A 26,058-nucleotide genomic window follows, 5' to 3' on the forward strand; every position below is an offset into this window, starting at 1 on the left:
CTCTGTGGATGGCAGTGTCCAATGTTAAACAGATGTTTTTCCAATTCCTAGTCCACCCAGAGGACTGAGCTCGTTTTGTTTTTACTTAGGATGCCATTCAATAACCTCTGCTCGGTTGCCTCAAGGCTATTGCAACAATCCTACCATCACTCACAACCTCTGAGCTGCAGCATTAGACAAAATTCTTCCCACTCCTGCTGTCTCCGGTCACCAGTACATCGATGATCTCCTCCTATTGGGTAGCCCACCACACAAGATTGTTACACAAGATAATGCTCTCTTGATTTGAATCCTTAAGGAACACTGGGATCTTTCTGTTCCCCTGACAATTGCCTGGGCCTCACCCAGAATGTAGTCTTCTTAGGGGGTTCCCTGCGTGCCATATCCCTGAAAATATTTTACAGTCTTCCTGTAAAACATTTACCTACTCCCTCCTCCAAACATGACCCGCAGAGACTCCTCAGTGCTATAAATTTCTGGCATGGCCAGAACTAGCCAGTCCTTTGTATTCCCTACTGGGTAAGTGCTCCACCTGGATCTGCACGAGCAGCCACTAGCAGGCTCTAACCTTACTCTTATGAAACATCCAGCAGAACCAGTATTTAGGCCCCCTCACTCCTACCGGCAGACAGGAGCTCAGCGTCCAACACAGTGAGTGTGGGGCCTGGTGGGGGCTATTCCAGGAAAGAGGCCCTAAAGCTCCCACCCCGAAGCCGATTCATTTTTGTGGCAGAGTGTGGCTTGTGGCAGAGTGCACAAGCCTCACACCGAGAATGGGAGTGCACCTTACTTGCCACTTTTCTTGCCCTAACATTGACAAACTTACTGGGTACCATCCTCTCACACTTCAAGTTTTGTATCATGTTCTCCCTGATGTCCTCTGCAATACTACCTTCCCAGATGGAAAAACCCGTCACAGTTCAACAACATCACATCAGCACAACCCATCACAGTTCATCACTGGATCATGGGTATCTCTGCCATCATTGACTGAGTTTGCCCTCTAAGTTCCAACCATTTTATCCTCACTCCACAGTCTTTTTCCTATCCTGTTTGAGATGATGATCCCATAGGCTCACCTATTAAAGAAGCCCCTGTCATTCACCACCACACTGGAGTGTATTTGGTTTACCAATGGCTCTGCAATTTTCCACAATAACATTTGGTTCGGGTGTGCTGCTGCTGTCCACACTGCAGATGTCCAGGCCACTAAGGCTAAGTGCCGAGGTGGTACCCAGACAGCTAATCTCTAAGCCCTCCAGTCAGTCATGTGTTCTTTTGCCTGCACAGTATACACAGACTCATGAACTGTTTTTCCTGGGTGTACACTTTGGCTTCCCTCGTGGAAGGCGTGTTTCTGCCAAAGGCGCATGGGGAAATTTGGGGTCACTGCCTCTACGAAGAAATTGGGGACTATGCTTATTCTCACACTTTAACTGTAGGCCATGTTGAGTCTCAGTCTACCCACTCCACAGCGGACGCTCCGTGAAATGCCCATGCAGGTGCTGTGATCCAAGGGGTGGAGGTGGTAGCAGGTGATGAGATCCATGACAAAGTTGATCACAGCTCACAGTAGCAGCTGAGCCTGGGAAAGCTCTAGCTTAAATGCACAGCCTGGACCACAAAACTGACATAGTAGCCCATTATACTACATGAATATTACGGTCACCCTCATGCTAAAGCTTTGGTTACAGCTTGGCTCCATAGCTCCATAGCTGCACTATATGCCAACAGAACTCATGCACAGGTAGAGATTTTATAGGCTATTTGGAGATGGGCATAGGGCTACCTAACAGTGTTGATGCCGACATCCTAGCTAATAAACTAGACACAATGACTACCACACCGCGAAACCTTCACATCCCCTTACAATCCTGATCTATGTTAGGAATGGGACAGTGGTTAATCACCAACACCCTCCCTTTATGGAGACATCTGAATAATGACAACCACATTCTGTTACTAAATGCCTTTGGGACAACCTAAAGGAACGTCTTCTTAGCCTTGAGCTGCCACCAGGCCCACATACAGGTCCAAGAAGCTGTAGCTGGAATCTTAAGGGAAGGTGACAGCAAGGTTCTACCCACTGAAACCCATAAAATCATCTGGGATAATACCACCGACACCGAATGACAATTACAAGTGTGGTGGCACATGGTGAACTTTACCTATGGTGTAGATATGGATTTATCCATCACCTGCGTACTAACTGTACAAGATGCTACCACTGAATGAATGCTACCCCACTGTATCCCTGGGCCTACACCAAGCCAAATCCATGATCTGTCCTGTGGAACACCAGCAGTGGGCCTGGTGGGAAGTCAAGGGGTGGTGATCCATAGCTATTGAAACCTGCATCCCTGAACCAGGTCTGGGGTTCCTGTGTGAAGTGGATTTCTTTCAAACGTCTGATGTGTGCCTTAATACCCACAGTGGAGTTTGCCATTTCTCAGTACAGCCTGACAAACACATCAAGACCCTACTTGTTTATATCGGAAATGACTGCATATGTTTATTATCTTTGTGTCCTTTTGTATTTATTGACTCTATGAGTAATCAATCATACCTTACCTATGAATACTAATCTATGTGTTTAGACATAGACCATACTATCTGGATGTGATTTACCTATACAACCCCAGTTGCTACTCATCAGTTATTGTCTACCAATCAGACTCTCCATCACCCCTACCCCTATTGGTATGAACCTATCATTGATTGAACTTCTACTACAACACAGTAACTTACAACAGCTATTAAGGAAGGTGAAAGACCAAACACAACAGACTTTAATTACTGTCTTCCATGAGACCAGAGAAATCAAACAAATATTAGAATATGTTCAGAAAATCCAGATACAGTTGGATGGTCTCCCACCACAACAGAGATCCTCAATACCCTGATTCATACCCCAATTGTCACCCTTTTTTTGTGTGGACTTTTGCTTCTTTTAACTGTTATATTGTATGCTTAGTAGATTTTTTTCAAAAGAAGATGATTTTTCTATTCTTCTGTTTTCATCCCTCCCCACTCCCATCATTCTTGTTTTTGCCCCTCCCAAATAGAAGAAGCAACTGTTCTTCAGTTGAGTCTGCTCTGAAATGGGGAAGAAAAATGCAGTGAGACCACAGGGTCACAGAAGTTTTAAGCAACAGGGCATGAAAAAATGAGGTTTTTGCAGAGCGTATGTTGAATGTAATCCCTTTAAGGCTATGCAATTGATTTAGGAAAAAAAAGTTGTTTAGCCACAGTCTTCTGCAGCCACCTCAAAACCCATTAATTATCAGGATCTCAAGCATAAAAGTAGCTATAAGGACTTAAGTGTTGAAAATTATTTTGTCCCATAATGCAGAATACAAGATAACAGTAACATAGTCTTCTTTTTCATCATTCTGCCTCATATATGGCTATTTCGTTATTATCTTTTTGGGGACCTGATAGAGCAGACTTATTTTTTCCAGAGAATCTACTCACCAGCAGGTGACAGTTATATCAGTGTCACATTTCCAATTAGTTTCTTCATTCTTTTTATTGTTATTCCTTTCATGTTTTCAATATTTTTAAACTGCCCTTGACTATTCTAGATAATGTTTGGCCTCAGGGGTGGTACTCAGCTCACCTGACCTGTATGTGTTAACAGTGTCAACGATAACCTGCAAGAATGATCAGGAAAAAAAAAAAACAGTATATAAAATATGATTGTGCTGTTGTACAAATTGCCAGATAATTCACACTATAAATACTGGTTGTAATTCTGGTCCTTTGGTCTTAAAAATATGACAAAATCAGAAAAGGGTCAAGACACAGCAACAATGATCATCAAAGTTAAGTAACTGCTTCCACATTAGGAACAACAAAGCAGGTTGGAAAACAGGATGTGTTGGAGGGAGGGGAGAGTGTTAAGAATCATGAAAGAAGAGAAGCCACGGAGAAAGTGGACAGCAGTTGACTACCTCTTCCAATAAGAAAAGCAAAGAGCATCAAATGCATCCAGCAGGAGCCAGTTCAAAGTATGTAGCACAGGCTGGTTCCTGCAGTGGATTAGTAGATCTGGTTATCAGAGCAGGCTGTAGGTGGCAGAGAGCTACACAGGTGCAAGGAGAGAATAGACAAGGAGGTGTAGGGACAAGGCATTGCAGGTTACTGAACAGATAAGCCACAGCAGGCTCAGTAACCATGCTAAGCAGGAAGCATTTGAGAGCACTGGAGAGAAGCACTGGGGAAGAACCCTTGATCTGTTCACTCCTCCCCAGCTACGAGACCCTTGCTGGACCAGGTGGACCCTCGGCCTGTACTCTATTGACAAGTCTGTTCTTACGCAAGAGTTGTCTGTCACTTCTCATTCCAGCTGTTGCTGGATCGAGCTCTTATAGTCAACAGAGATGGAAGCTTTTCAGTCAGCCAGAATTTGTTCTAGTTTAGCACAAGCAGAACTGCTGTCGAGACTCCCGTGATTGTAACAGTGCCCTGCAGGCATAATTCACAAATAAACATCCGCAGCTGGGGGGAACTAAACACCGCCTGGAGAGGAAAAAGTACTCCCCAGGAAATAATGTTTATTCCTTTCGATGCCAGGTTCTACCACTTCCTCTCACCAGTTAGGACCGGACCTTTAAAGCAGTTCTGCTGTGCTTAACTGTGATGAACCCAGAATTGCTACCTTCCCAGTGGGTCCCAGGTAGGTGTCAAGCCCCTGATCAGCATGATTCCCTCAACAGCTTCCTCCTCCTGCGCGCCGTGCAGACGCAAGACACTCAAACCCCACCTCTCACTGCCTTACAGCGAAGTGACCGGAAGGCTTCACCCCTTTCCCTAAGCCACCTCCCCGCAGGCGGGGTCTCCCCCCCCCCCCGTAAGGGCTGCGGGACGGGCCGTGTGCCCCTCCTCATTCCCTTGCGCATGCCGCGAAGCCCAAGCGCCACGGCCACACAGCCACGAATAACGGCGCTGCACGACGCCCTCTTCGCCTCGCCTCGCCTCGCCTCGCCTCGCCTCGCCTCGCCTCGCCTCGCCTCGCCTCGCCCCTGCCCTGCCCTGCCCTGCCCTGCCCTGCCCTGCCCTGCCCTGCCCTGCCCTGCCCTGCCCTGCCCTGCCCTGCCCTGCCCTGCCCTGCCCTGCCCTGCCCTGCCCTGCCCTGCCCTGCCGTCCTCTGCCCCCACCACACCCCCTGCGCCAACCGCCAACCGCCAACCGCCAACCGCCGCCCCACTCCCATTGGCCGGCGGGGGGCGGGGGCGGGGCCGCGCGCGGCCGGCATAGCGCCGGCGCCAGCGGCCACCTGGCCCGGCCTGCGAGGAGGGGTGCGGTGGCGGCAGCAGCGGCGCCGCTGCGGCTGCTGCTGGCTGACGCTTCCCTCGCGCGCCCAGCGGCCCGCGGCCGCGGCGGGAAAGGGGATGCTCCGCCCCGCCGGCTACTTCAAGACCTTCCTCTGCCCTTTCGACTGCCCCCCGGGCGGCGGGGGCGGGGGTGGCGGCTGCTGGCGGCCGCACTGCCAGTACCGCCACAGGGAGGCGCGCCGGGTGGAGGCGCCAGGCGCCCCGCCGCTGGCTGTCGCCCCTGCCCTGGGTGAGGACGGGGCGGGGGGAGGCTAGCCTGGCCGGCGGGGGGGGCGCGCCCCGCCCCGAGCTGGGGGCAGGCGCTGCCTGGGGCTGGCTTCCCTCAGGGGCGCTACGAATGGTAACGGTTCCTCGCAGTTAAAATAAAGAGCTTGTAGGGCGGTGCGTGAGCACCGCGGTGTGGAGTGACAGGGAATGGAGTCTCTGCAGCCTTCCTCTTGGCTCTTAAAAGGCGTCATAACCTTGACAAACAGGGCAGTGGAAGCGCTTGCATTATAAGCTGGTGCTTGCGACTAGGGTGAGGCTGCAGGGAGCTGGACTCTGGAGGCTGGTTTAAACCCCTAAACGATAGAACAATATCAGCTGGTGACTTCTTACTTGTTTTGGTAGGAGTACGTGGCTTTTACCATCCTGGTCAGTGACCTCTACCCTGGGTAATGAACAAAAGTTGTAACGTGCATTGCAGTTTGCTCTTAATCTTTGTAAGACACCATTAACTTCCTTCCAGTCTGCCTGCATAGAGCCTGCTCTCATCTCACTGGGGACCTGCTGTTTACTGAAATTTTATTTAGCATGCCTCTGTCGTGGTACCCTTACTTTGTTCTTAGGGGTATGAGTAATAAGATTTTTAACTGGCTTTTCTGCTGCTTGTTTTGCTATTTCTGGTATGACTTGTGTTTTCAGGCAGCTGTAAGCTACACCTAATTACTGAGGAAGAAACAGCTAGACGAGGGGGCAGAGTACTAAAATGACTTTAAAATGGGAAGCATAAGACTTAGTAATGCTAACAGCCTCAATCAGTGCAAAAAAAAAATCAGCTTCTGAACTGGATTTGAAGAACATGTAAATGTACCTAGTTTGAAATGTTATTGGGTATTTTTGGCAATTAAATTTGTAGTCATTAATATTTTTGATAAAATAATTTCTTCCCTCAGCTGAAATCAGTGAGTGGATTGCAATTTAGTATGACTGAACTTCTTAAAGTCATGCCTCTTTCGTTTAGAGAGGCAGGTGATTTGCAGCACAGGTACTAAAATAGCAGTAGCTTCAGTTAAGACTGAAGAACAGAAGGAACTCTTGCAGTGTAGTCCTTGAGATGAAATGATTAAAACCACTTTGACTTGTCATGTGGTTTGAGTTTCCAAGCACTGGAATAATATTGGCTTTTTTTTTTAAACTTGAAAAATACATTGTTGATTGTAGTTATCAAACAACTTTCTTGAATATAACTTTCTGGTAAATTATTTGGCAGATCTCCTTATCCCTTCAGTGATGAAAGAGGATGAAAATGCTAAGCAGCAGTCTAAGCCAGAGGAAGTATTTCCATGGGACTATCAGGCGGGGAGTTCGAAGATGTCACCGTTTAGGAGTAGATGTGGCTCCACAAAGAGGTCAAGAAACTCTTCCACTGTGAAACTTGAAATAAAACTTCAAGAATCTGATGATGAATATGATCTTGTCATTGATGTGCCTCCACTCACTGTTGATAAAAAGCCAAGAATAACTAGGAACTGTAAAAACTGTAATAAGGAAGAAAGACTGTGTGCTGCAGTATGTGCAGAAAAACTGCATGCTAGGAACGTAGCAAACAGCCCTTCTAAGTGTACAGTAGAAAAATCAGAGGAAATAGTCACTTTACAGAAGAATAGCAGAGGTTTAAATAAGTCTAAAAAAGTAGATGATGTTTCTCCAAAAAATAAAACACATTTGCCTAATGTGAACACTGAAATACCAAAGGTTTCCGATAATCTTGGGGAGCAAAGAAATATTCTTTCTTGTTCAAAGGAAAAACATATGCCTTCAGCTATTTCTGTTGAGGCACATATGCAGAAGGAAATTCTGAAACAAGAGAATGCAGAAAGTAGCACGGTGGCTGAAGCATCTCTTCAGGGACATAGCACTAATGAAAACTGCCTGACTAGCAAACGAGGAGCACAGTCTGTCTTGAACACTGGCTACTCATCAAACAATGAAGCTGTGTTAGAAGGAAGTCATAAGGAAATAACAGTAAATACAGACAAAATTCAGAGCACAGAAGAAAATAAAGGTAGTGATGTTCTAGAAGATAAGTACCCTCATCCGACTTATTACTTAGCTGTGGGCAAGGAGGCTTGCCATAATACAGGTCTGATCAAAAACAGTAATAATAGTTCTATTGAAACTGCATGTGCAAACAACAAAGACAGTGAAATGGCTGTATTTAATTCATCTTCTGAGAACACGGAATCTAGTGCGGAGGATACAGAGCTCTCAGAGTCAGATGATCCTATAGAAGAGTGTCGGAGAATTTTCTACGAGTTTGAAAGAGAAGCACAAAAGAAAGAAGGTGATAAGCAGGTATTTTGTTTCCCTTTTTCTGCTCGCTTTTTTGTAAGCATACGAGGAAAGGAAGCGATGTGTAGTCAAGTTCCGGTACTCTGTCCAAAATATGTGTTAGTAAATGTTAAATATTTGAACCTTCACTACTAACAGACAAATTTAAAAGGAACTATTTATCTTTTTAGACTAGCTTGATAGTCAGAGAGCTACGTATTTACTAACGTGGAGAACTGTCCTGAATTGATGAATTGCCCACGTCCTCTGGGGTGGGCATTCTTAGTCTTACAGTAATAAGCAAAGTCTTAGAGAACTTTGAATACCACTGCCTAAGCTTCAAACCTCTATGGCTCTGATTGTAAAGTAACTGTCAAATACACATGGAATTGTAGTTTTCCTGGTGAGTTTTTTGACTGTGAATATCCTGACATGCTGGAGTGATTGGGTCATGAAGATACTACTAAAATCTAGAACTTTACAATAGTTGATCTAAATGGCCTGTTCTTTTTCTTAATAGGACCTTGGAGGAAATATGGATCTAGGTTTATTAGAAACAAAAGTAAACATTCCTGGACGAAAGAAAAGAATTGCACACACTGCAAAATTTGATGTGAGTTATAATCCTATGATAGGCGGAGCTTTGACATAGCCCCATTTAATATCAGTAGACTCATGTTGACTTCAGGTTGGCTGAGGTTCTATCTTGTAATTTAATTCTAAAAATATTTTGAAATGAGTGAAAACAAATTCCTCATAACTGCTTCTGCTAAAAGTTATTGCAAATACGTAATCGTGTAGCACTTAGAGTTGGTTCCTGGCATAGGCGAAGTAAGCAGCTGTCTAGAGCTGCTGAGATTAACAAAGAGGGCCATGAAAAGTCAGTTTGGATTGGAGACTGATACTGTGAGCAGCAGTTACAAAACAAAAGGGTTTCTTGCTCTTCTCTTTTGTACTTTAGGTGGCAATAGTAGTAGCAGGCATAAATCTTTAAGCCTCTTAGCCTTCCTGGTGCTCTTGCAGCTTTGTCCTTTCCTTCTTAAGGCAGCATGCTGAGCTGATACCCAGTTCAGTTTTAAGAAGTAATATATTAACTTTAACACCATCCTGCTGTGGGATGGAACTGCTTTCATGTTAACTCATCTATTTTTGTGTGTATATCAGGTACATACAAAAAAAGAAATCGTGCCTTTCAAAGCATCTCCTCCACAACAGGAGGCCACAAGAAGCCAGCAGGCACAGCAGGAAACAATGGTATTCACAGCTGCTGGTAAAAACGAACAAGCTTTTGTTGCTGCAACTTCTAGACAGAAGAAAAGTGTATATGGGTTGTCGACTGCTGAAGTTCAAAGCATAGGACCAATGGGTATGACAATATGATCCATAGATTTGACAAACTAAAGTTTGTTTCGTGTCAGATAGGCATCTTTTGAATGTGTTTCCTTCATTTTGTTGTGGTGAGTGTTAGCTGTGAGTTGAATAATGGAGGCAGTTAGCTTGTGCAGATAGCTGTCATAGCCAAATGCAAGGTTATCTTTTGGAAGCCCTAGTGGATTGGAGACAGGTACTTTATGTTAAATTCTTTGAACAGGTACAATTTTGGACAGAATCATTAAATATGTTTGTTATCTTGAAAGTCTATGAATTGAAAGAATGAAGAAAAAGACTTGCTGAGACATTTTGCTTTTAGTATGGGTATCAGTGGTTAGGTTTCTGGTCTTGAGCGTTCAGGCTGTCTGAATCAGTTTTCAAGAGATAAGATTTAATGGCATTTAAAATGGCAGGAATTTATCTAGTAACTAAACTCATGTAAATACTTCTGTGTAGTTTTAATCATGTTTTTATACAGATGCTGTAAACGATTGTTTAATGTTTCACATTAAATTGAGTCATTCTGCTTATGTAAGCATTCTTTATGAATAAAACTTAGAATGAACTAATGTATCTCATGCTGTGTAACCGTGTCTCACTATATGATAGGTGTAGTGCAAGTATGGTTAAGAGCCATGAAAGCAAGTGCTGATACCCTGGCTCTAGAATCTCATGACAGTTTATTTCCGAGATCTGTAATGTTCCTGACTTTCCAAAGTGTAAACAATGCTTTAAAGCACTTACTGGTTAAATTGGAAGGTGAAATTAAAAAGGTATTTCTCATGATTTTTTTTTTTCCTTTTGCTAGTGAGCTTTCAGCTGGGGGGTAGGGTGGAGGATGGACAAATAATTACTTAAAAATCATAAACATTACAGCTTAAAGATGGTTTTTAACTTGACTTGCACAGCTGCTTTATTCTAATGTCTTTGAGCTGTTATATAATCTCCAAATCATTGGAGGACACTTTACAGAAAGTCATTTGGCAGAAGTGAAATCTTAACGTGTTTCCTGAAGTTTGAGGCTTGCTTCTGCAGTTTAATTTACTTGTCCCTGCTTTACCAAAGGAGCTGTGAAGTACCCAAGTACCAGCTTAATGGAATCTGAACAACAGAGTTTACTTCTGGGGATTAGGTTTAATCTATATCTCTTGTTTATTTCAGCCTGTTTAAATTTGCTTGAAGTTCAGCCTGTTGAAACCAGCAATAGTCAACTGGGTGCCCTACTAGAAGGAGATGTTACAACAGCAGTGCCCTGTAGCCTTTCTAATAGTTCTTTTAAAAGGATTGTTGCTGTGCCATATAAGGTACTGTAGAGTTATCGCTGCAGAACTTGGGCACGTAGATGGGAGCAGAAATGAGAAACCACTGTTAATTTAAGACAGTATTAGACAATATTATACTTTTAATAGTGTGACAAACCAGTATAGCTGCTTTATAGAAAAAATATTTATTTCCTGTGTGCATTAAATGTATTCAAGTAGCTTTAAGTTAAAAATAACCTTTGTAGAGAGTCTAGCAGTAATATTCAAAGCTATATTGTTCTATTGGTAGGATTTCAGCTAGGGGTTCAACCTGTTCTTCTCCAGAATTGTTGCCCATTTACTAAGAGATGATGCATTTTTATTTTCAGATGATAGAAATGATTTTTCAGTTTCGTAGTTCATGAGAAATCACATACGACTCTTCTAACTTTCTGTTTTATGCAGTGTTTCTCAGTAACTGAACAGTGTGCTGTCACACATTGTCAGGACCCCTACTTTCAGGCCTCTCAGCAAAAAGTAAGTGTTTTCATTTGCAGCAGTTTCTCCAAAATAAATGGTACCTGGATTCAAAATGCCTCTCAGGCCAGTCAGCACTTACGCATCAGAAAGAAAAGGAGAGATAAAAATGGGGAAGGTGATTTCCTTGCATTCAGGCTCTGCTGACTCCTGCAGTTTCCCATTCTCCCCTGCATTTGGCAGGGAGTGGGGAGGGGTGGGGGGAAAGAAAAAGAAAATCCCATTCATTCTATAATTTCAAATTACTGTATTAGAAGACTCTCATCATTCTGATGGTAGCTAATAAAGGTATTGCTTTTCTCCCAGGTGAAATCAAGTTGCTATTCAAATTATATTTTTATTTTCCTGCCTCTAGTAGCTACAGATGTAAGCAACTCTAAAGAAATTATTAATCCAGGAGATTGTGGTAGGAGAATTAAGTACACCTTTTTTTCAAGCAACCCATGTTTGCGTTTGGTTACTGTGCCTTAAATAGCAGCATGTTTCTATGAAAGATTTTATTTAGCTTTAAGAGAACTAGCCTGTTGTGTGTGGCTTTTTTTTTTTTTTTTAAGGTTTCTACTGGGAAAAGGCCTTCCATGCCAGAATCAGGATCCAAAGTACCACATGACATAAGACAGCGATATTTCAGTTTCTTTCTTGAAGAATACTTCAAAATTTGTAGTACAGTGAATGAAGCTATTGACAAGGTTTGCAATGTTTGGAAGTTTTATAGGTCTTTACAGTTCTTCTCAACTGATGAATAAGTCAGGAGGTCCTACCTTGCACGGTGTGGTGGTATTTTTTTTAGAAAGGCAAATATTTTCAGCAAGCAGAAGTTAAAATATACTGGATCTTATACTTCTCCCATTCTTATCAATCAGTTCAAGTTTTCCCAAAGGAAGACCTTCTGTCTCTAGCGCTACTGGTTATCTTCTAAATTAACATGAGTAGGAAAACAGAAAAGCTTTCTTTTAAAATATGAACATACAAAATAAAAATCTTCAAGTGACTGTGGAAGGTTTCCTGCAATGTAAATAATGACTTTGAGGTCGGAAGTTGCCTGTTCAGGGCAGGAGAAAAACATGTTCTTCAAAAGCCCTAACTGTCAATCATTTTGATCTTATATTAGCTGTTTACACAACTTCAAGCAATACTCAAACTTATAACCAACAGATACAGGCTGATAGGCACATAATCTTCAGATGATCTGCGTTTCTTGCATGCTGGAAGTTGAAATATTTTATGAAAGTGTCCTGATAAGACTGCACATGTCTGTAACTGCACCTTGAATAAAAAGTTTGGACTTGCGGATTGCGGCATAGCTGCTGCAGTGATTCTGTTAGAAGTCACTGTTTATAGCTGAAATGGGCTTCTCTTTGGTTGACTATATAAACGGTAAACAGAGTGTAATAAACCGGGAAAACTGTTTTTCTTCTTCCAAAAGATTGGAACTAAGAAGTATAGTTTACCAATGTGATGCTTTTCTTCATAGTTGCACAGCTGATGGAACTTCCTTTCATTTCTCTCTCACAATTTGCAAAAGGAAAGTTAAGAAAATATTTCTTGATCTAGAAATGTAATGATGCTGGGTGGGATTTAAGTTCTGAGTTGGAGCATTTCTCTCCCCTGCAAGGTGACTCATTCACTTGGCTTTGTGTCTCTTGTTACACTTTGAATTTAGGATTCTACTTAAAGGTCTCTCCAACTCTAGCTTCAAAATCTCATTATTTTTGAATGGTGAGGTTGATAAAACACAGTACTGCACTAACAGTTTTTTATTTTTATTTTTTAATATAGGCCCTGATAGAAGAAAAATCCATTTATGATCGTTGTGGCAGTAAAAAGATGTACCTAAACATTGCTGTGAAGACCCTCAAAAAGCTGAGGGATCATGGTAGTCTTTCTTTCAATAACGTTTTTTAAATGGGTTGCATGTGCACAAATCAGAATGGGGGTGGAACGGTCTGATAAGAATTACTTAGTTTTACTTCACTAAAGATACTTCTGCATGTTTAAATTCTTCTATAGAAATATATCACTTGAAAGAAATATGGATGTTTTAATTCTGTATATCTACTTAGAACTTCAACAAGAAATCAAAATTTGAGAAGTATGGTAAAAATAACGTTTCCCTGCATTCAGGGCAACTTAATGATGGCAAGTCTACCCATGGAACTGGACCCATGAAGTCAGAGGAGAAGAATGGTAAAGAAGGGGAAGGAAGATGTCAGTTCTCCGCTGCAGCAAATAACTGGGTTTATTTTACCATGAAAATGTAACTTGCTTTTGGAAAGCTTTTTGTATTAGCCATAGGTAATTAGCCAAGGGTGTAACACAATCTGCTGCTTATATCTGAAGATTCATTCTTCTAACTTAGGGGAAAAATGTGAACTTGTGAAGCGTGGTGTACATCTTAAGATTTCAGTTTCATTTTATTTTGGAAGTACTAGGATATTTAAGTGTTAGTTAAATTTGGTGTAATATTCACTAAGGATGGGAATTTTTTGTCATTTATTTACTTAGATCTTACAGGTGCTGCTCTATATGAACTTTTAAAAGGCTATCTTCTGACTGAGGAACAATTGAGTGAAAATAACTTCCCTCGATCAAATCCTGAAAAAAATGGTAGTGCTATATTTAATGGGGGTATAAAAAAAGCTGTATATGATGGTAAGTGAGACTGTCTACTAGATTACAACAGACTTGAACTTAACTCAGTGGTTACACAGGACAATAAAATACAGCAATATCAAAATATAACTTGCAGTGGTGTCCTGTACTTAGTGATTGGTATGCAAGTGAATTCGCAAGCTTTCATTACTAAACCATGAAGTTTCACAAGTATTTTGTTCACTAACTCTTGTTATAACCGAATGATGGAAGAAATTGCAGATAAACTAAATTTTCTTACTACGCTAGAATGGATCTTTTCCCATACTTGACTAGTCTTGGGAAACTATACTTGCGTATTGATGCTCCACTCTAGCAATTTGCTCTACTTGTAACTTTTATTCCTTGCATGTGAAACAATACTGTTTCACCTATTTAGCATGTTTGAACTCTTTGACAAGCCAACTAGGAAATGTGCTGCATTGTCTTTTTCAGCTTTCAGAAGAGTGTGCTGTAGGTGTGGTGAAGTATATGCAGTTAGTTCCTCAGGAAAGCATACACGTACAGAAGAATGCAATTACCATTCTGGTAGAGTATTAGAACAAAAAGGCAAGTATTGTTGGTATTTAGTCTTTGTGGAAGCCATTTTAAATTGTAACATCTATTGTTAAAAGTGAAGAAGAGCAGAGAATGAGACTTCTTTTGCATAAGGCTCAACTGAGATAAGTTCTGCTGTTCTCTTGGGAACACTGCTCTCCAGTGAAGCCTGTTTTCTGTGCATATGTTTTACCTTTGGGGAACTTGACATTAATGAAACCCTGTGGGAAGAAGGTAGAAAAATATTCACTGTGTGGCCTTGCATAGACTTCTAAATGAGCTTTGTCATCTTTTCTGAGATTCCTTAAATACTCAGAGGCTACACTAAATAGATAAATGTGAACCTCCATCTGTGTACTACAGATCTCTTCCCCCATTCACTGGTATTTTCTTAGATAAGCAACCTGATCTGAGGAGGGGATGATGTACAGTTTGTCATCTTGTCATTGCTGGGACTAAACTGTACTCAAAATTGCTTCTTTCCATTGTACACTCTCAGGAGAAAGTAAAAAAGAAGTTTGAGAGAAGGAGCAAGGATGCTGTTTGCTCTCCGTATTGCCAGTTGCTACAAAAACTGCTCACTTCTCAACTTCTCTTTTTTGGCAGTTCCAGGTGGCTTGGAAAAACGCTATAGCTGTTGCGAGAGAATAGTTGGGTCTGCTGGGTGTCAGGTTGCAAAGGTATGAATGATGCTCTCAGAGGGCTTAATGCAATATTTTAGTTTTACTTTTTGTGTCCTTTTGACTCAGAGCTGAGTCAGCTTTCTGTAAACAGTTGGATAAAAACATTGCTCCCTTAGTAGGGCTTAGTAAATTACATGGCAAATACTGATCAAGAAATTGTATACGCTCCTTAGTCTGTTAAAGAAACAAATTGTCTGGCAATTTGGGTACGATATACTTAGCAAACTTGCTTTTTAATACTAATGGAAATTTTGCAGTTTCATGTTCATGATGGGAGAAGGGAGAACTTGGAAGGCTTCATGAAGACATTTGTTAAATCACCCCCTTTTGATGGAAATTATGGTGTATATGCTCTGGACTGCGAGATGGTATGAGCAACTTAGTTTGATTCAATTAACGATGTTGGCACTTATGAGACAGTTTCCTAGGTGCTGTAGTTTGTGGCACTGGTGACTGAGAGGCATGCAGAACTCTGACAAGTCACTAAGTGGCTAGACTTCAGTGCCAAGTGTGTAGTGGGCAAAGTTATTTGGATTTGTTGAGTTGGCAGCCAGCTCTGCTCTCTGTGCAATTTATACCATAAGGAAGCAGCATTGCTGTATAAACACTAGCTAAATTTACTTTTGTCTCCTAGTGTTACACAACACAAGGTTTGGAGCTTACTAGAGTGACAGTGGTTGATTCTAAGCTGCAGGTTGTCTATGATTCATTTGTTAAACCAGATGGTGAAGTCATAGACTACAATATGAGGTATGTGTATTATTAATCAATCTATAATACTTCAAGATTAGGCTTAATAAGTTAACTGATAAATATATAAGAAGGGACCCACTCTCTAAAATGTCTATTTCTAGTAACATAATGTGGAGACCTTCAGTCAGGAATGAGGCTTTCATTCTGATAAATGCAATTAATACAGATTTTTTTCTCTTCAAAACAATTCATATTTTCCAAATTTGAAGACTTATTTTTCTGCTTTCTTTTAAAAAAAAAAAAAAAAAAAAAAAGTTAAGTTGAACCTCCTAGAACTTGCAACATTTCCTAAAGGTAAAAACAAATACAAATATTGTCTATAAATATATTTCCACTGTTAAGCAGAATAGTTATATGCCATGCATTGAGACAATCACACTATTAAATTTTTGTCTGTACAGTTTAATAAGATTTGGCTGGATTTAGTGCAGAACACTTGTGGACAGTATTCCTGTTTGGTTTTTATCTTTGAGATGAGTTATTTGGAAGAAACATTTTATACTCCTGTCAGTTTTTGAAGCCTTGCAGCTGCTCAGAGATGCAGCTTCTGAGCCTCACTGTAAAAAGAGGAGAATGAGCATTATGTATGCCTGCTTTTTCAGTGAGATCTGTTTGCTCAGAGTTCCTGTCTTTGGTCCGTGCTTACAAAGACAAGTTCAGTTGCTCGTAATGATAGAACTAAGTTAATTTAAGGTCATCTAGCTTAGTTCATCTAGGAGAAGAAAAGAATAAAAAAAAGCCTTGTGGTCTGATTAACTTCAGCACTGTGTGATTTCAAAGCTGGCTAGGGTCAACTTGGCTATCAGGGAAATGACTGCTATAGCTCTTATTCTTCGTGGTATTTCTTTCCCTTCTCAGTTGGTGAAACTTTTCAAAATCTGTCCTTAGATTCTCTGGAGTAACAGAGGATGATTTGAAGAATACCACAACATCTCTTCGGGATGTACAGGCAATACTGCTAAACTTGTTCAGTGCAGATACAATTTTAATTGGACACAGCCTAGAAAATGACTTATTTGCTCTCAAGGTAAAATATGCAGGTTTTAATTGTTTGAAGCAAATTCTAAGAGGTGATTACTTATAGTATGACTGTCATCTAGCACATCTTGAAAGGGAATGTTGCATTTTCGCAGGTGAACATGTAAAATATAGTTGATTTGTTAAATGATAGCTGTATTAAAAGTAGTATTCAGTTTGGGGCAGGAAGAGATGTGTATATGAACACAGTACAGTAAAGACTTTGAGGTTTGAACTGTCTACTTTACTGTTTCGTATTTCTAGCCAGGCAACTGTACTTCACCATTGAATAATATTATCCTTATTACTGGTTTGGTAAAAACCTAGAACTATGTGCTTTCTGATCTCACTGAGCTCGTGACCACAAATTCTTCAGAGTCATTAATTTATTTCTTTCGTAACTTCCATAAAAGCGGTATGGTGTTAGATGTCTTTCTGAAAATAGAGTTAGTAATGTTCACTGTATATATACAACTAGTGAACAAATGTTAATGCAGTGTACAGAAATAACTGCAGAACATAATTTTTCTACGGTTTTTGCCCCAGAGTTTGTCATTCTATAATGAATAGAAGAACACAGGACAGATAGCATAATGTGAATGGCTCATGGATAAACCTGAGAATATTCCTTGGAAAGGAAAGAGTTTAGATGCTGGGTGGGATTTTTCTAATAAATAAAGAGGTGAAAGACTATAGCTGGATGTGTAATCGTTAATGTGGTCTGTGCTCTTTTTCAGCTAATCCATGACACGGTAGTGGACATATCAGTAATGTTTCCTCATCGGCTCGGTTTACCTCATAAAAGAGCACTTAAAAGTCTAATGGCTGACTACCTCAGGAGAATTAGTCAAGATGATGGTAAGAGCCCAGGTTCCTATTAAGCATTCAGAATATTGTATCATGAAATGGGAAACGGGAATAATGCAGGAAATTGCAGATGTAGTAATCCTGTTGCTTGTACTGAAGTCTGTCTTGGATACCATTATTTCAACAGTAGAGTGAATACAGAGAACATGCCAGAAGAATAGGATGAGTGGCTTGTCAAAGTTGTCACCATCTAAAAGTGTTCTAGCTACTTTCCTGTGTAGAAGGAGCATTCTCAATTCTAAAGGTAGTACGACAAGGCTAATTATTATTTCAGATTCACTTGCTAACTAGTACTGGTACAAGAGCTCTTCAGTCTTCAGTTCAAGTCTTCATTTTCGTTAGTAAAATGATAGTAAATGTCTTGGCTGGCTTTTGCAGAATCACAGAATGGTTGAGTTTGGAAGGGACCTCTGGAAATCATCTAGTCCAACCCTCCTGCTCAAGCAGGGTCACCTAGAGCATGTTGCCCAAGACTGTGTCCAGAAAGCTTTGAATATCTCTAAGGATGAAGACTCCATAACCTCTCTGGGCAACCTGTTCCAGTGATCAATCGCCCTCAAACACAGATCAAATTTGTTCTAGAGTGTTCATTTAACACTGGTTAAACAGTATGTGTATTTTGGATTGACCATGTCATTCTAAGCACCTGTTTTTAATTTGATCTGAGATACTCAGTTTAATTTACTTTAATAAACTGGGAGGTGCACAGTTATTCTTAATTTTTCTCCAGAAGGCTTCACTGACAATAATCTGTTTGCTCACATGACTTCATTGCACAGCGTTGAGCAAAACTGGATGGCCTTTGATTTCCAGTGAATAAGCTGGATGCTGCACTTCAAAGCTCATAATATCTTCTGACATTCCTTGCTCTGACGATCTGATACCCAGAATAGTGGGGGTGGGGAGGGGAAGGAATGTCGAAGATATTTTTACAAACTTTAAGATGGCTGTCTGAAATAGAAGCTCTGCCTTTAGACTCTTGTGCTTTAGTTTGGATTTAATATTTGACCACTGCTGAGCTACATCCCAAACTTTAACTGCAGAGCTGTGCAGCTGCCATTTCAAGAAAAAAGAGAAGAGTCCTGACACATGGTTTCCGCTCCCTGGGTTTGCATTGTTTTGTGCTGTTGCTTTGTGTAGTACAAGAGGAGGGTAATAGCCTTTATCTAAGTCCGAATTTGCTTTATTCGTAAACCTAGGATTAATAGAATGAAACATCCTTTACTATCACGTGGTGTGAGGCCTGTGGTGATTTAACTTGCTCTGAATTTAATTGACTGCCAGTTTTTCTTGACCATCTCAAAGCAACAAAAATGAATGAGTGGAAGTAAAGAGTCTCAGCTCAAAGATTTTTGATATCCCAAGATACAAGAGATGCGACTGTTGAGATATTTTGACTTACAGTATATCAAATAGTTGATTTGAATCAAAAATAAAATAACACATAACAAAACTAGAAAACTAAGGATTTAATAATTGAGCCTTACCAGACAGCTTACTACATGGAAATCCTAACTCATATAGGGTCTGTTGTACTTTCTTCCCCCCTTAAAAATAGTAGCTTAAGTGTTAAATGGCAAGGTGGAGCACTAGTCACTTGTAGTGAAGTGAGTAAAAATTGCAGCCGCCTTTGAGATAAGACAGTGGAGGGGGGAGGGAAATGCAGGTTCCTCTGTGTTTTGTTATCCTAATGACAAGCAAACTAGCTTCTACCTGATCATTGGCAACTGTCTTATTATAGTTCTTAAAATGCATTTAGGAGAGAACCTGCAAGGTTATTATTAGCTGTCTTCTGATCCTGAGAACAGGAGAACTTATGAACTGTTCAATTTCAGTAATAAACTATGACACTCCTGGATAACTTCCACAGTGGTGTTTTTTTGTCCAGTCTAAACAGAAGCTATACAGAATCTATATAGAATATAGAATATTCTATATAGAATATTCTATGCAGAATCAGGAATAGTTTTTACCAAGTCTACCAGTGAAAGTGTTTATGTAAAACATTTGTGCTGTGCCAGCCTGAATTGCAGCTATCTATCTTTAAATGTCTGAAGATCCTTGCTTCTGATTATAGACTGCTACATATGAAAAATGCCCTTGAATCATTAACTCCTAAGTTTTACAAGAGAAAGCTAAAAGCTTGTACTTCTGTTTTGATAGTGATTAGGTCCATTCTCCAAAAAAAGCAAAGGAACATATAAATTAAATCTAAGATAAAGAACTATTTTTCCCTTGTATGAACTTGTGTTATATGTTGTTGTAGTAGATGTTTTTGGTTGTTTTTTTTTCTCTGAGGCGGTTGTGACTTTTTGATTGGATGAGGAATCTATGCATGCCTATAACTCTAGGAAGACTTCCCTTTTGCTTTTTGAGCCGCTTGCTAAAAATACAAAAAGGAGAGGAGATTTTGACACCTTCATTTGAAAGTGCTGAACTGGATGCTATCAGATTTTTCTTCTGCAGCTCTTTTGGCTTCTAAATTACTATTCTATCCCAAGCCTGTTCCTCTGGGATACGTCCCTTTGTTAAAACTCCTACATTCAAAATGGTATCTGAGATAACATAAACTAAACCGTATAGGATTTAGATTTCCCGTGATTAGCTCTTTTAGAATTTAATGAGATGTAGAAATTCAACTATGTCAGTGTGAAACCAATTTCTCTTTATGAAGAAAGAGCCAGCTGAATACATTACGACTGTTTTCTACCTATCCTGGAATCGCTAGCAGAGACACTGCATGCGGTTGTGGCTTTCAGTAGGGAGTGCTTTCAGTAGTTAACTACTATTTACCTGTCAGCCAGGACTTTATTGTCTTGACTCACTGTTAAGAAGGGAATCCTGATGCCTACATTAAGTGCCAATTAATGAGAACTGGGTGGATTTCTTATTTGGATGACTGCTATTGTTTTCCAGCCAATAGACATTAAAATCTTTATGTTGTTCTTGGCCGTAGTTACAGGAATTGGCTAAAGCATTTGCAAACTTGTCATTGCAAATCATTGACTTACTAAGTTTTGGATAAACCTATTATAAAAATGTATATCCATACATAATTTAAATCTTTTAACTTCATTCTTTTGGGATTTTGTGGAGCTTCTCAAAAGATCTTTCTCCTTAACTAATCGAGATAGAAATGTATTGTCTAGTTGCAGTATCAATTTGTCTTCAGTTGCTCTTTCAGCTTCTGATTTGAAAGTACACCATTTGGATGAGACTGGCTTTTCAAAGCCAATTATTTTGGCTAGTGTAATCCAGGCTCGGCTGCATATTGAAGCAGGATGTAGTGGGAAGTAGAATACTACCAGACAATATTGGACTGTTAGAGGTATATTGCTATTATGTTGAATCCTGGTAGCAAGAATTTGCACCAAAAACTGTCTGAATACAAAGTATTATCTTAACATTTGCAACAATTGTTCACCTTCTTAATGAACAGCGCTGCATTTCTTTTTTATAAAAGAAATACGTAAGCTAACACTTAATGTTTTTTTCTCCCTAGTTGGTGGTCATAATTCCAGTGAAGATGCAATTGCTTGTATGGAACTAACACTTTGGAAGGTCAAGGAGGATAATAAAGGGAGAAAATGGTGACTAGTATGGTTTGGAGGAGCAGGAAGGGAAAAACAACATTGATTTGACTCGCTGTTTTTTAATGCTTCAGTATCAATCATTTGTCTGATGTCCAGTGGTGGCAATGGATGCTTTAATAGGAAAATCTGATTATATCTACTTCTGAAGCTAAAAAATGCACAGGAAGGAGAGAATAGGAATGCACTAAATACAAGTAAGCTACGTGGAGTAAATTCTTTTGTGTTACATAGCAAGCCTGTGCTGTTTTGTAAAAATAATAATGTTTCTGTAATCATCGTTACTGCTATGTGCAGCTGAAAGCTAGCAATTGCAAGAAGTGAAAGTACTAATTATTTAAACTTCCGGATATAACTTTGATTTTGTGTCAGGTTTGTTCAGCATATGTGAAATAAATCCTACTTTCACATAGCAGAAACTAGAGCTCTTGAATTTTAAGATGCATATTCTCTTTCGGTTTCCCTTCACATTCCTCTTTACCTCTCCTCTTCATCTGCTTCCAGAGGAGAGGAGGAAGAACTTTTAACAAACTACGTTAATTGACACAAAAAGACATAACAGCATTAATGTGACCTCTTCTGGAGCAGAATAAGCTGGTCTCTTTTAAAAAATTTGTGCCTACAGGAAGCTTTTCAATAGTAAAAAACCAGTGAGCTTTGCTGCTTTTGTTCACTGTAGTCACAGTTAAGAGCTCCCACAAAGTACAGTATTTTAGGAATAAAATGTGCTCGCTGTTTCGTGTAAATCTGACTATTTTCCAAGATATAATTCCCTGCCTCCCACTAAGGATGTGCTGAAGCATATGCTGCCTTCAGAGAGCGAAGTAAGTCAGGGACTTTAAAAGTCTATTTTTGTCACTTATTTTTGTGGGAAGGGAGTAGAGGCTCTGAGATGAAATTATACTTTGCCTTAATTCTTCAGAGACTGTTGAAGAGTGGGATGGAGGGCAGGATCACAGAAGTATTACCAGAAAACATGACAGTAGGTTTGCTTGATTTGAGCCTTAATAGCCTGGAGCAGTTTGGCCACTTTGTTGCAGCTGCTGTTTAGTTAGAATTCCTCTGTGTTGAGCCAGTCACCTTTCATATACTAATGGCTAATTGTGTGCCTTGGAAAGGAATGGGTGTGTTAGGAGCAGGGAATGCCATACAAACCAGGACAGGAAGAGAGCTAACAGCAAGAGGGAAAACTTCTGTTTGACCACAGCTGAACTATTCCCTCATAATTTAATTGCTTGTTTTTTCTACCTAGGCCTCTGCTTATTTTCTGCATTTCCCCTTACCTCATCTTCCAGAGATCAGAGAATCACCAAATTGCTGAGACTGGCAGTCGCCTCTGGGGATCATCTAGTCCAAAGCCCTGCTCAGAGCAGGGTCAGCTAAAGCAGATTGCCCAGGATCGTGTCCAGTCAGGTTTTGAACATCTCCAAGGACGGAGATTCTACAGCTGCTCTGGGCAACCTGCTGCAGTACTCAACCACCCTCACAGAAAAAAACTTTTTCTTCTTATGTTTAAGTGGAATTTCCTGTATTTCAGTTTGTGCCCATTGCTTCTTATCCTGTCACGGGGTACTGCCAGGTCTCTCTTCCTTACTCCCTTTCATCTGGTATTTATACATACTTTGAAAAGACATAGGTAATGATCAGCACTTTGTATTTTTGTTTCAGTAGATGCCTGACCATTATATTTTGGGTGGTTGAAGAGGGCTGTGTTTTACTTAAAGCATGTGTCAAGCACTGTCTGCAGAGAGACAGGAACTGAATATGCCCACCTTTTGAGGCCAAGTATATGTTTCCTTTTGGATTACTGGGGAGTGGGAGAAGTGCAGGCAGTGAGTGGATTAGTTGAATTCATATTGCTGCAGGATGGTTGTGTCCTACATTTCAGCCAGTCCATGAGGGTAAAGGTGCTTGTTTGACCTGTTGTTAACACTCTCCTCAGAATGATGCCTAGTGACCTTGTGTTACACTAGTAAGAGATGTCTGTTCTCATTTGATGTCATAGCTTTCCTGCCAAGCACAAAGTGTGCCTCTGTGGCTCCTGAGGTTCTCCTTAATCTTTAGAAGTATTAAGGATTTGTGTGTTTTATCGCATTGTGCTCTGACTTTTAAATAAAGTTGAGGATGAACCAGGAGCAGGTTTGGAGGAGGAGCTGTGGAAGGGCTTTAGTTTTGCCTTTGTCTTTTAAAAGGTATGCTTTTTTCTGATCAGGTTTCTGGTTCGCCTTTAAAGCACTGATAACACTTGACTGTAAGCAGTTCCCTGCCTATTCAGTAACACATACTCCTGAAAGTGTGACCAACTCCGCTTGTCTAAAACCATTCTCTAACCTAAACCTAAACATATACTGGTCCTGAGCATGAGTTTGATAGCTGTATATGAGAGAATATAGGAAAATTAAGGCTGTAGTATCAGAAAAGAGAGCACAGGGTAGACTGACACTGTAAGCTCGTGCATAGAGGTAGGCAGGTGTAGATAAGCAGAAGTGCATGAAGAATATTAGGGTATGGAGAACTTAGGATAATGGAACTGTTCGGAGCTGATAGCCTTATGCTCTTGCCAGCAGAAAAACAGGCAGAAGACTCTTGGGGAGGAGAGGATATGGAATCTGAAATATTGTGCTGCGGAAGACAACATGCAACCCCCTAGTGATTAAGCTGAAAACTTACTACCCACTCCCATGAATCACAATTTCCTATGCTCGATAACAGACAGTAAAATCTAGTTTTCAAACCTGGAAAACCCAGTGCATGTTCCAAGCCTAGAAACAATTTAACTATCTGAGATTCTGATGCAACTTGTGAGTAATTTTTAATAGCTGTAGCTTTGCAATATATAAATTGAATGGAGACATTCAGAGGTGTTTGGAGTTGTTCTGTGTATTTTTTTAAATGGTGATTAAAGTTAATCTTAATTTTATCACAATAGATTAGAAAATTAATGTATGCCACAATGTTAACTACAGACATAAAGAACATTATCAAGGACATATTTAAATGACCTTCAGCTAAATTTACAGTAAGATTTGAGCCCTTAAAACGGAGACAGTATTAAGGCTGCTGAATGATCCTGATTCTTTTCTTATGTGGTCTATTGATCAAAGTAAAAGTTTCCCATAGAAGAGTCTCATATCAAAGTGGCAGAATAGTCAGTAGGGCTGTCTGCTTGTTAGGGAATGAGATGATAATTTTAGACCCATGAGAAATTGTTTATAGAAAGTGGAGCAGTTCCAGCAGATGTTGTTAGCTAGCTTTGCCTGGCAGCCAAGCCAACGCACAGAGGAGTCCATTTCTATTCACCTTGCTGACCTGTAGGAGCCTACTCAGACAGCAGAATGCAATTCTCATGCTTCAGAGAAAGGCCCTGCCAAGTAGTCTTTTCTGAAAGTTATAGTGGATTTTTTTCTCTGTTCTCATTTGGAGTTATTCTACTAAGATTTCATTGGTCCGGTCGATCTGTGATCTCTTTGTAAACTCAGATTTTAGCAGTGGGACTTACAGTGCAACTCTGCCTATTTCACAACCATACAAGTGATGTCAACATTCTTCGTTGAGCTTTTCAATAAGGCTTTTGGTGCTTTTCCTTTTTGAGTCAGAACTGATAATATGCCCGCAGTGTAACTTTATACTCTGCTATGATATCCCTTCCTGGTATCCACCCACATGTTCCTACCCAAACTAAGCATCAATAGGGAAACTCTTCTCTCCATCCCTTTCCCCTCCTGCCCCAAAGTCCTAGGGAGTGATCCACACATCTAGAGAGTCACTGTGATCTGATAGCCAGTTATGAGCTGGTAAGTCATTGGTGATGAGGGGAACATATGTGCAAAGCATGAGGTAAGCTCTATGTGAAGTTTGAATAGGGTAAGTCTTACAGGATCGCAAGTTGTTGACTTGGTGCCAGAAGCTCACGGCTCCACCTACCTCTAATGGTCTAACATTCTAGAAATGTCCAGAAGACATTTCTGGCAGGCCATATATCACTGTTTTAAAGCATTTTAGTTAAACATTTTTAAGAGGCTATATCATACAAAAGCCCTGCTTGTATAAAATTGGGTAGTAATTTATAATCATGCAGTGAAACTATTAAATCAAATACAAATTGCTAAAGCTCCATGTATATGCAGGCTAATTCTAACAATGTTTTACAATATATAATATGTTTCTGAATCCCATGGTTCATGATAATTGCCATATGGCTGTCTGAATAGCATCAAACACTTCAATATATATGTGCATTTTTTCAAGTTAGGTAAACATTGATATTTGGCATAGAAACTGGCTGTTAAACTGCACAATGAAAGAGCAAAAGCATTCATTGTATCCTACAAGTGTCAGAATTTTTGAACAAATTATTTCTGCTAGCTCAGTTTTCATATGCAAATAGGAGGCTTAATTATTCTTAGTGGGGATACTGGATTGACATCTGCTTCTAACTTGCACTTTCACACTGAGCTTAGCATTTTTGTTTGAATCACAATGAAATGTATAACTTGCCGTAAGATTGTGGTTTTGCTATCAGTAGCTCTTGGAAAGTATCAAAAATACCTAACATGGTAACACATAATGCATTACTGTAACTGTATGCATACATTATATCTACATTTCTAGGGAAAAAAAACAGCTCATGAAACAGCAGATTTTATGACTTTAGTCCATTCCTACTAAGAACAGTATGTACACTTGTGCAGCCTGTGGAGGCAAAGCTTACTGTGTGATATACACATACATATCTGTAGTTAAACAATATTATACAGTTAGAGCTATACAGAGTTCTCACATTTTGGACTCCAGAAGACTGAGTTAATACATTATTGATGAATGAAGATTTTTCCCTGTCTTATGCAGCTTCTTCAGCGGAGCAATCAATGCCTGCGTAGGTGAACTTCTCATACAGGGTGGTATTCACATATGTCTAGGGAGAAAAATTTTTTAAGTGTGA

At 40.3% G+C, this 26,058-nt stretch overlaps 2 protein-coding genes across 3 annotated transcripts in view; one reads left to right on the forward strand and one right to left on the reverse strand.

The window, feature by feature from the left end:
- The first annotated feature begins 6,617 nt into the window (after positions 1-6,617).
- LOC138064574 (RNA exonuclease 1 homolog) lies at positions 6,618-21,120 on the forward strand. The gene is made up of 16 exons (XM_068927819.1): positions 6,618-7,967; positions 8,389-8,481; positions 9,033-9,234; positions 10,401-10,543; positions 10,946-11,146; positions 11,512-11,706; positions 12,797-12,893; positions 13,142-13,274; positions 13,470-13,669; positions 14,105-14,218; positions 14,813-14,886; positions 15,147-15,257; positions 15,524-15,639; positions 16,531-16,669; positions 17,397-17,517; positions 21,029-21,120. Exons 1-16 carry the CDS (start codon positions 6,828-6,830, stop codon positions 21,118-21,120), a joined length of 3,171 nt encoding a protein of 1,056 aa, XP_068783920.1. The 5' UTR covers positions 6,618-6,827.
- TEK (TEK receptor tyrosine kinase) overlaps positions 18,981-26,058 on the reverse strand; it is a 47,013-nt gene continuing 39,935 nt past the window's right edge. For both annotated transcript variants that reach the window (XM_068927613.1, XM_068927612.1), the window contains one exon: positions 18,981-26,031. In XM_068927613.1, the coding sequence (XP_068783714.1) occupies positions 25,957-26,031 (75 nt within the window). In that variant the 3' untranslated portion in view covers positions 18,981-25,956. The remainder of the gene's footprint in view (positions 26,032-26,058) is intronic.

Source organism: Struthio camelus, chromosome Z, assembly GCF_040807025.1.
Source record: "Struthio camelus isolate bStrCam1 chromosome Z, bStrCam1.hap1, whole genome shotgun sequence".
Lineage (NCBI taxonomy): Eukaryota > Metazoa > Chordata > Aves > Struthioniformes > Struthionidae > Struthio > Struthio camelus.